Source organism: Accipiter gentilis, chromosome 9 (assembly GCF_929443795.1).
Source record: "Accipiter gentilis chromosome 9, bAccGen1.1, whole genome shotgun sequence".
Taxonomy (NCBI): domain Eukaryota; kingdom Metazoa; phylum Chordata; class Aves; order Accipitriformes; family Accipitridae; genus Astur; species Astur gentilis.
In genome coordinates this window covers 42,741,707-42,752,360 of record NC_064888.1, presented here as the reverse complement: position 1 = coordinate 42,752,360, position 10,654 = coordinate 42,741,707, and the positions used below count along the sequence as shown (strand labels likewise).

The 10,654-nt window shown below is 56.4% G+C and overlaps 1 protein-coding gene across 11 annotated transcripts in view; it reads left to right on the top strand.

Moving 5' to 3' along the window:
• The first annotated feature begins 5,821 nt into the window (after positions 1-5,821).
• Positions 5,822-10,654, top strand: part of EBF3 (EBF transcription factor 3) — a 120,155-nt gene continuing 115,322 nt past the window's right edge. For all 11 annotated transcript variants that reach the window (XM_049809902.1, XM_049809899.1, XM_049809898.1 and 8 more), the window contains exons 1-4: positions 5,822-6,100; positions 6,338-6,494; positions 6,935-6,998; positions 7,702-7,757. In XM_049809902.1, coding sequence (XP_049665859.1) covers positions 5,967-6,100; positions 6,338-6,494; positions 6,935-6,998; positions 7,702-7,757 — 411 coding nt within the window. In that variant the 5' untranslated portion in view covers positions 5,822-5,966. The remainder of the gene's footprint in view (positions 6,101-6,337; positions 6,495-6,934; positions 6,999-7,701; positions 7,758-10,654) is intronic.

Below are 10,654 nucleotides of genomic sequence, written 5' to 3'. Positions count from 1 at the left end.
GGCCCCCCCCCCAGCCCCGGGCCGGCGGGGCCCGGGCCGGTGGGCCGGCGGGGGCTGGTAGCGGAGCCCTTCGGGGCAGAGCGTCGGGGAGAGGCAGCCTCGGCCACGAAAGGGTTAAGGTTTCTATTATTCAGTAGAGGTCTTGTTAGGATGTAATCTGCATTTTCTAACTACTGCGTAATAAAAAGTGAGAAGTTTTGAGACACCTTTCTTGATTATACCTTTGGCGATACTTTAGGTTTTACATTTAATTTGCATTTTGTTCTTAGTGAATATTGAAGTCTTGAGCGGAGGATTGAATTTTATTAGGACATCTGGACTGACAATATCAAATCAGACACCAACGTCCCAAAGCATGCTAAAATTTCAGAGTTAATTAGAACGAAGTGTGTTTAATTAAAGCCAATTATAATATCTGAAATTATCTGATCGATCCTTGTTTGTTCAGTTGGAGTCGGTTTATATTGTTCTCGCCGCACGACAGGACCTGTCCGGCCGCCAACTCCCCGCGGCCCCGGCTGCGCGCCCGCGCCCGTCCCGCACCCCACCGCGGGGGCGGCTTCCCCTCGCCGCGCTGGCGGGGAGCCGCCTCGTGCCGTGTCCCCCCGCCCCCAAAAAAAAAAAAAAAACACCTCCTCCCCACCCCTCCCGCCCCCCCCGTCCCGGCCCCAGGGAGCAGGGAAACGGCGGTGGGCGGCATCCCCCCCCCCCCCCCCCCGCCCGCCCCCGGGCAGGGCAGCGCCCGGGCCGCGCCGTCGGACGGCCGGGAGCCGGGCTGCAGCCGCGGGGAGTTTTCCCTTCCGAGGAAAAGCTCTCGTTGGACGCACGGGGTTGGCATTCGGGCACGGAGAAAGTTTAAGCTTTTTTTTTTTTTTTTTTTTTTTTTTTTTTAAGAGCTAATTCTTGATTTAACAATATTGGGGCGCCGGACCGCCAACGCGCTCCTAAAGGAGCGCAGGGCCAAGCGCCGGTTTGAGTAAAAAAACCCTGCACCGACGAGGAGTTTCTTTACCGGGAGGCGGCTCCAGCACCCACCGCGCAGCCTGTCCGCGGGGCGCGCAAAGGGGCGCGCACGGTCCGCCGAAAGGGCCCCGACGGCTCTGCTCGAAGGGCCCGGGCAGGGATAGGGACGGGGTGTCCGTCCCGTCCCCGTGTCTGTCCCGTGTGTGTGTCCCCCCCTCCACCGTCCCGCTCCCAGCACCGGCCCCGCGGTGACCTGCGCGGAGCGCGGAGCGGCCCGACCCGCAGGGCGGGCGGCAGATGCGGGTCTTGGCACCGCACCGCTGTCCCCGCTCGCTTTTACCACCCGTTTTGTTGTGGGTTTTTTTTTTTTTTTTTTTCTTATCCCCGGGCCCGGGATGCTCAGGAATTCGGATTGGAATATTGACACCAGCCCAAGGCGGGGTAAAAAGAAATCCCGAAAGGCGGGCGAGGCCGGCGAGCGGAGCCGGGGCAGCCCGAGGGGCCAAAACCCGCTGCGCCCTCCCGCAAACTTGGCCTTTTGCGGGACCCGGGGGGGGTGGTGGGGGGGGTGCCTTTGCCAGGGGAGGAGGGGGGCTGCGCGGTCCTAAACCACCGGCGGCAGCCCCCAGCCCTCGCCCTGGGCTCGGCTCCGCTCCGCTCCCGGGCCTCTGCACGGCCGCCGTGGGCGCAGGTTGCGCGGAGCCCCGCGCAAGGTGCCGGGCCGGGCCCTCCGCGGTGCTGAGCCCCCGCGTTAATTACATACCCCCCTCCCCGCCTCCGCCGCGCCTCCCCCCGTGAACGGACGCCCTGAATTAGCCGCCGGCCCCCGGCCCCCGCCCCGGCAGCGGAGCCGCCGTACCTGGGCACCCCGCCGCTCCTCTGAAAATACCCGAAAATACACATTTCTCGCTGCTCTGCGGCGCAGGAAGCAAGAGTTAGCGGAGATTTGTTTCGGTTAAACCGGGCATAAATTACACCTCCCGTAAGCGAGCGCCTTAGCAATGAAGGCGCCTTCAAACAATAAAATTGAAATATGCACCTCGGCGAGCTTGCGCGGGGCCCGGCCGAGCCCCCCCAAAGGCAGCGGGGAGCTGGCGGAGGGCAGGGCCGGGGCCGCCGCTCGCCTCTCCCCGCGGAACTTTCCGCTGGGAAAGTTTCTACGGGGGGGGAGCAGCTCCGGGGATGGGGGGGGGGGGTGGGGGGGTGGCCGGCCGTGGGCCGGCAGCCCACACGGGTCCGCGACGGAATTCACGGGAAAGTAAATACGGGCTTGAAACTTTTGTGGTTTGAAATGTGAAACGGGGGAGAAAAGGAGGGGGGGGGGGAAGAAAGAAAGAAAGAAAGAAAAAAAAAAAAAGGAGTGAAATGATTAAGATAATAGTCCCGAGGGGATTGTCCCGAGGAAAACAACCAAATAAATAAATAAATAAATAAAAATAATAATAAAGTTTAGGAGGATCCTGTACCGGCCGTGGCAATGAGGCTATCAATTTTAATCCGCGCGATCCACGTACAGCGTGTGATTATGTGTTATTATGCGGTGCGGGGCGAGAGGCGGGGGGGGGGGGGGGGAAGGAGGCCGGGCTCCCAGGCGTGATTTATCGCGGCCGCGGAGGTCTCCCCGCCCGGCCCGCGGCAGGCGGTGCCGGCACGGCGGCGGCGGCGGGGCGCAGCGGGCGCGGGGGGCCGCGGAGCGGGGCCGGGTCGGGGCGGAGGGGGGGGCGGTTAGTGGTGATGGTTGGGTGGGGGGGGGGGGGGGTCGTGGGGGTTGGGGGGACGGGGACAGCTGGGCTGCGGCCATCTGACCGGCTCCGCCGTGACATCTGGGAGCCCACTGGTGTGTGGCACGCGAATCGCTTGATGTCGCTATTTAAATGCAAATTTGCGGGGGGATCACTGAAGCCTCACCCCGTAAATTCACACAAAAGGGAGACTTGGCGCGCCGCGCCGGAGGAGGAGGAGGAGGAGGTGGTGAAGGAGGAGGAGGAGGAGGAGGAGGAGGAGGAGGACGAGGAGGAGGAGGAGGAGGAGGAGGAGGAGGAGGGCCGCGGAGCCGGGAGGGCTCGGGCCGCCCCCGGCAGCCGCTCACACCCCCTGCCCGCCCGGCGCCGGGCCGCGGCCGGGGTCCCCCGCCGCCTCTCCTGTGCAAGGTGCCGGGGCGGCGGGACGACCCCCCCCGCCCCGGCCCTGCCGGCCTCCCCGAGAGCGGGACCTGGGGCTGGAGGGGGGGGGGGGGGGTCGGCCCCGGCCGCTTCTCCAAGCGCGCCCCCCCCCCCCTCCAGCCCCAGCCCCGGGCCGGCCTCCCCTCCCGGAGCGCGGAGAACTTGGGGAGGGGGCGAGGATGGTGCCCCGCAGGATGGCGGCCTGGGAGAGGTGCGGAGAGGTGCGGAGAGGTGCGGAGCGGGCAGGGAGCATCCCGGGCGGGCTGCCGGCTGCCGGCAGCTCGCAGCCAGCCGCGGAGTGAGGGGGAAAAAAAAAAAAAAAAAAAAAAAAAAAAGATAAAGTTGGTGAATGATAAAGACCGTATTTTCCACGCTTTGGGTGCAGGACCAGATGATCTAGAAAATGAGCTGAAATAGATTCAGCCTCAGAGCCTGTTGTGAAGAGCAGCTGATTCCCCCATTTCTGGCCAGATGGCTTCTGAACACAGATTTGCATTCATTTTCGCTTAATATCGTCCAAAATAGTGGGGCAGCTGCATTTGTTGTCAAAAAGGTTTAAAACTCCCTTTCTTTCTGGGGCAGGATCGTTACCTTATGTGATGGGCTTATGGAACTTTTTTTTTTTCCCCCTCCTTAGTCAACAGTATCAGATTTAAAAGGATTTGTTTTAAAACCTTCTAATTTGGTAATCAGATTTAAATCGCCTTGGCGCGTGTAATCTGAATTAAAGATACTGTAAATGATTTTAAGCATTACGCTTTCGTTAGCAGAGGGAAGAACCAACTTCGGCATTGTTCTGTGCATTTTAGGAAATACGTGACAATTATAGCGTTGTCGGGCATTTTTACCTTCTTTTGAGGAGGGCGGATTTTGCGGGCTGGGGGGACCGGCAGCCCCCGGCCCCCGGCGCCCGCCCGAGGTCCCTAAATGTGTCGGTGCCACCAAATGCCATCCCCGCCCCGAGCACCGCATTGTTTGGGAACTTTGGTTCGCTCGTCCCTCCGCGATAAAAGTGTTTGGTTTTGTAATCTGCTCTACTGTACCTCAAAAGCTCCGGGCTGATTATGAATACAGGAATTTTCTTTTAATTTCTCATGAATAGTTTCCATACACTTTGATTTAAGGTTATTAACATTCTATAGACAGTGGCATCTTTAATATGTGGCGATCGCTTCTAAAGACTAATCTCATTACCCTCAAATAGTCATAAAATATGATTTTATTATACTTACGTATTTAATTAGACGGCCAGCAATGTAATGGATTTTGAGATCGGGTAGAGCAACAGCTTTGATAATTCACTTATCTTTGGCAATAGTCATTAACCCCCAACACCAGCAAAATAGATTGCTTTCTAACACATCTTTTTTTTTTTTTTTTTTTTTCTCCTCACCCCTCGGAGAAAGGATCGGGGGGTCTCCTGATAACACAAATCGGACTTCGATTTTCACCGATTAATTAAAATATTAGCGCGCGGACCTCGGCAATCACCCCCCCCCCCTTCCTCCCCCCCCCCCAAAATAATAAAATAATAAAACAATAAGGAAGTCCTAACCCACACTGGGCGGAAAAAGCTCATCCCTCCAGGCGGATATAGATATATATGGACAAGGCGGACGTATAGCCGCGGAGATAGAGAGAGATACATATGTGCGCGCGGACCAGGACTTCAAATCCATCTCTTTCCCTGCGCGCCTATTTGCCTCCACCCAGGACCACGCAGGGGGCCCGCAGCAGCCCCCTCCTCCGCTGTGTCCGTCCCCAGCCTCCTCCCCCCCAAACAACCCCACGACCCTTCCACGAGGGTCGCGTCTCCCTGCCCACCCCCGTCCTGGGGCCCGTGGGGGGGGGGGGGGGTGTCAGGGCTGGGGATGGGCCATGGGGTGAACAAGAGATTTGGGACAGCGCCGGCGCGCTCCCGCCCGGACCCGGGTCGTCCCCCCCCTCCCCGTTCGGGGAGGGGGGGGACGACCCGGGTCCGGGCGGGAGCGCGCCGGCGAGTGCCTAAACCCCACGCTCCATATATGGCCGAGACCCCGCCCACCGCGCACGTCATCAGTGACGACACCTCTCCCGCGGTGGCGGGGGCCCGGCTCCCGGGGAAGGGCGCGCTCCTCGGGGAGGGAGGGCCGGGCTCTGCGCGCCTCCGTCCATTCCGTGAGACGCCACGGGCCCGCGCCCCGTTCTCCCGTGTGCCCGGGAACACCTCCGCGGTAATCAGTATTTTTTTTTTTTTTTCCCTTCTTCTTCTTTTTTTTTTTTTTTTTTTTTTTTTTTTTTCCTTCTCCCCCCTCCGTTTATTTGTCTTTTGGAGCAGGAGAGCCTTGCCAGAAAGTGGTCGATTCAGCAGTGTCCTGAAGCTTTTTTTTTTTTTCCGAGGCGGTTTTACTAGGATGACACCACGTTGAGCGCGTCTGCAAACAACAACAAAAATATTTATTCTTTTACCCCCCCTCCCCAAAAAAACAACAAAAAAAAAGCAACCTCGCAGTGTCGCCGGCTGCAGTTACACTTTTTCTTTCTTTTTTTTTTTTTTCCTTTTTTTTTTTTTTTTTTTTTTTAAACCACCAAACTGGAACGCCATCCAACTCGCTGCACAGAAGTACTCAGTAAATTGTTTATGTCGTGCCAATACAGGACAGATTGAAGAAGGAAGCAAGACTTGAACTGGGCTTTTCTCCTACTGATCACAGGGAGTAAAGTCATCTCTTATATTCCAGTCGCCAAGGAGAGAGAGAGAGAGAGAGAAAATCAAGCAACAACCAACCCACCCCGTATCTGACATTTCCCTCAATTTTAACCCCTTTTGGTTAGGAGCTGGTTTCGCCCAAATTTGTTTTAATGTTTGGGATTCAGGAAAATATACCAAGAGGTGGGACGACCATGAAAGAAGAACCGCTGGGCAGTGGGATGAATCCCGTCCGCTCATGGATGCATACTGCTGGGGTAGTGGATGCTAACACGGCCGCCCAAAGGTACGTCTGCCAAATCCTCTCCCGGCGGTTTTCTCCTCCTGTATTTCTCATCCCGGCCGTAAATCCCCCCCCCCCCCCAGCCCCCCCCACCCCCCCCCCCGCCCGCCCCGTATCACTTACAGCCTCCCCGCTCCGCTCCGCGCCGCTCCGCGCATCCCCGCATCCCCCCGCGGCCGCGGTGCCTGCGCGCCCCTTCCCGCCGCTCTCACCCACGCCTTGTCTTGTTTTCTCCCGCAGCGGCGTGGGGCTGGCTCGGGCACATTTCGAGAAACAGCCGCCTTCCAATCTCAGAAAATCCAATTTTTTCCACTTCGTCTTAGCTCTGTACGACAGGCAGGGGCAGCCAGTGGAGATTGAGAGAACAGCTTTTGTGGACTTTGTGGAGAAAGAGAAAGTAAGTCTGCCTGTTATCCCTTCCCCCCCCCCCCCCTTCTTTTAAAAAAAACCCCAACCCCAACAAAACCCACCCCAACCTCCCCAACCCACCCAAAGCGTTTAGGTGTGATTTAATCGAGGAAAGATAATTTTCAAGCCCACGGTACTCCCGGGGCGCCCGGACCACGTGCGGGTCCCCCCCGTTCCGCGGCCGCTCCGGACAGACCCCGCGTTCAGAACCTCACCGCCGCGTCCCCAGCTTACGTTAACGCGGGGAAAACGGCTAAACATGACATATTTGCACCGAGATAATGACATCATCAGCGCTCCACAAAAGTGACCGGGGGCTGAATTTCTGCAAACTGTTAATTCCCAGCCGCTTCAGGGACGAGAAAAATGCACGTCAGGAGGAGGGAGGTATTTTTCGTGCTAAATGTAATTATTTATCGTTGCTTGCAGGAGCCAAACAATGAAAAAACTAACAATGGAATTCATTATAAACTTCAGTTATTGTATAGCAATGGTAAGTTCTCGCTACCTCATTTTTGAACGTCCGCGGGCCGCAGAAAAGTCTTACTTTCCCTTTCAAGGCCTTTTGGAAAAGGATATAAAGATTTTGAGATTAAAATTACACGCGTGTAAACACGGCCCTTTCCTTGGCATATAAGGAAAACAAAACATAAACGATCAATAAGTCAATGGTACTTCACATGATTAACCGGTCGGTCTTGAAGTGGAAAGTAAAAAAGGGGATCGATCGCTGCTCCAGCAGAACAGCACTTTTAAGTGACTTTTCCCCAGTTTCGCGAATTAATGCTAATTCCCGGGACGGCGTGAGCGCAGGGAGCGGGCAGAGCGGAGCCCCGGCCCAGGCGGAGCGGGGTCCCCGAAGGCGAGGCCGGCCCGCGGGGGGGCGGCTGCTCAGCCCCGGCGCCCAAACCCCCCCCCGGCCCCGGGGCCGCGGGGCCGGCAGCGAGCCCGCCCGGGGGGCTCTGGGGCACGGCCCCCCCCGCGCCGGGCTCGGGAGTGGGCGAGAACCCCGCCGTTAGGTGGTTTCTGGCCTTTTCTGGGGTGGCTGGGGTTTTTGCATTTTATTTTTAAGCCTGGCGCGAGTGCCGATCCCTGTCCGTCGCAGTTAATTGCCTGACCTCATGCTTTCATTATGTAATTTGGGTGGTTCGCTATTGAAATCCTGATAGGAATTTGTCTCTGCTTTCCCTCCCCAGGAGTTAGGACAGAGCAGGACCTGTATGTTCGTCTAATAGACTCCATGACCAAACAGGTGAGAAAGTTTACGCTTTTCCTTAACACGCAACTTACCAAGTTTGTATTTTGCCCTTGCTCGGGGGCGGGGGGGTGTATTAAACCGATAGACCGCACCTACTTTTAATTTACCTGAGCGGGTGACTCGGATACCTATTACCGGAGGATCTTTTAAAAAGCGAAAAAGGAGGTGTGTTGTTGCTGGTCGAGGAAGCCTTGGCATCACTACATAGCGTGTGTGGCATTAAGTACGACGTCATGTGAGCAGATGTTTGATATAATTAATTTAGCGAGGGAGAGAGGAGAGGGAAAAACCCATCAAGTTGCCCAGATTTATTTTGAAATGCACTTTTTCCCCATCGTAACTTTTCTTGGCGATATTTTGCCTCGGTGAGGAAAGGGCAGTCCTCTTCCTAGGCACTCCGAAACTGGCCGGGATTAGTCCTTTTCTTTTATAATGCGATGATCTAGTAACGCGAGACGTTTATTTGGATTTAAAAGTTAAATGTGCTGAGGTGAAAAGTCATCTTGTTCTCCTCTAGTCCATAGTCACCTCTCAGCCCCCCATCTCCATAATTCAAACTCCATGCTCCAGGGGTCACCCAAACCCGTCCATTTCCCTGAGATCAGCTTCTGTTTCTTCCTCAAACCTCTGTCATACCTTGTAAATAACATAATTACAAGCAGTTCCTTATTAAATTATTTAACCTGTCTTGGTCAACTTTTCCGATGATAACTACGTGTTATCAGCATTGCACCACAGCAATTAAAGACAGAAAGCTACATACTAGCTTTGGATTTAATCAACTTTTTTTTTTTTTTTTTTTTTTTCCCCCGGAGAGACCTTTCGCGATTTATTTTTTCTTTTTCTTTTTTTTTCTTTTTTTTTTTTTTTTTCCAGGGGAGGGGGCGGGGGTGGTGGGGAGGAAGGTGAGAATGGAGAATAATTCCCAGTGTTCTGGAAATCAGATACCAGAGATGGAAATTAAAACCATTCCACCGATCTGCCGGCTTTTAACACCCCGGGCGTGCTTTACGCCTCCCGGCCGAGGCAAGCCTGGCCGCGTATAGTATTTTTGTTAACTTCGCAAATCCCCGAGCGAGGAGCCGGCGAGACCTTCCTCCGCGGGAGCGGCCGCCGCCGGCGCGGCCGCCTTCCCCTGCCGCTCCGCTCCCATCCCCGCTAGCAGGAAACTTTCTACTTCTTTTCCCCCAAAATCGCGGCTGGGATCTCAGCGCCTCCGGGAGTAAAATGCCGCGATTTCCTCCCGCAGAAAAGCAGAGCTGAGAGGCGAAGGGCAATTCCTCTGACAAAGACGAAGGCGTTGGAACCCTTCAATAATTATCTCAATGGGTTACAGAGGAGCCCTTTTAAACTCGGGAGCCCTCTCGAGTTGACAATGTGGGTTTATTTCCTTTGTATAGAGCAGCTAAATGTTTTCGGAAATCGCTGTAGTGGGCTAATTAAGAGGCTTACATAGGCAGCTCTAAGTTTCGTTGCCGATGAATAAAGGAGCAAAGAGGATACCTTTTAAGTACACTTTTATTGTTCATTTGGGCTCCGTACCTTTGCGGCAGCAAGAGTGCTGAAAATAAAGGCTTTTAATCTCCCCTCACTGACGGGAGGGAAAAAAAAAATAGCCCAGTAACTGATCAAAGAGTCAATGGCGCTGAACCGACAGTTTATGGATTTCTGTTTGTGCTACAAAATAAAAAATAAATCACGTATAAATACGCGGTTCCATCAGAGGAAAAGTAACAATCACCAGAAGTTATATGGCACGCTGCAACAACAAACATTTCGGCAGCCACAGACCGCTCGTTATGTCTGCGCTGTCACATATCCCCCCCTCTCTTTGCAAAACAATACCTGGCGGTGGGGCCGCCGCTACGGCGGGGCACCCCCTTCCCTATCCACCCCCCCCCCCCCAAAAAAAAAAAAAAAAAGAAAAAAAAAAAAAGCTCAGCCCTGCCGCTCCGCGGGGCTCCGCGACCACCACCGGCCCCCGCCGCCTCCCGGGGCTGGCCGAGCGGCCGCGCCGCCCGCAGGGAGCCGTGCTGGGCGTTAGGCTCATCATCACCATCATCATCATCATCACCACCCTCCCCGCTAATTAACACCGGGGGGGGGGGGGGGGGCTGTGCAGGGGGGCGCCTCTGCCCCTCTCCAACCCACCCCCGGCCCCGGGGGTGCCGAGCGCCGGCAGGGTCGCGGCCAAGGGGAGCCCCCCGGGCGGGCAGGGGGGCGGGCAGGGGGGCAGGGGGGCAGGCTGCTCCGGGCCCGTCGGTCCCCCAGGCCGGTCGGTGGGCGCCGGGAGCGGAGGGGCGATGCGCACCTCTCTGCTCCGCACCATCTGTTAGAGCCCATGCTCAAAACCCACTCAGCCGTGCGCCCAGCCACGCTGCCTTTTTTACCGGAGAAAAATCATTGTGAGCAGTTTCAAAATAAACACCAGATTGCCCATTAGCACTTTCTTCCCAAATATCATCCAGTAATAACCATATTGCTGTGCGCGCTCCTGGGATTCCTCAGGGCGTTTCAGGCACTTCTGGGTTGATCAGAAAATGCTCCTGGAACTACTCCGGGAGGCACCGGGACCCGCTCGGCGGCCGCTGCCGGGGGGGGGGGGGGGGGGGACGACGGGACCCTGACCCCCCCCGTCCCCCTCCCCACCCCCGGCCGCCGGCCTCGCCGCTCGTCCCGGCGTCGCGGGGCAGGGAAGGGGGGACACGGGACCCCGGCGGTACCGAGGGCGATGGGAGCCCGCATCCCGGCTGGCGTTCAAGCGATACGATAGTATTCTTGCTTTTGTGTTTTTTTGGTTTTTTTTTTTTTTGGAGGCGGGGGGGACGGGGACGGGACGCGGGGACCAGAAGGACCCCGACCCGAAGCTGCGGAGGGCTGCGGGAGCGGAG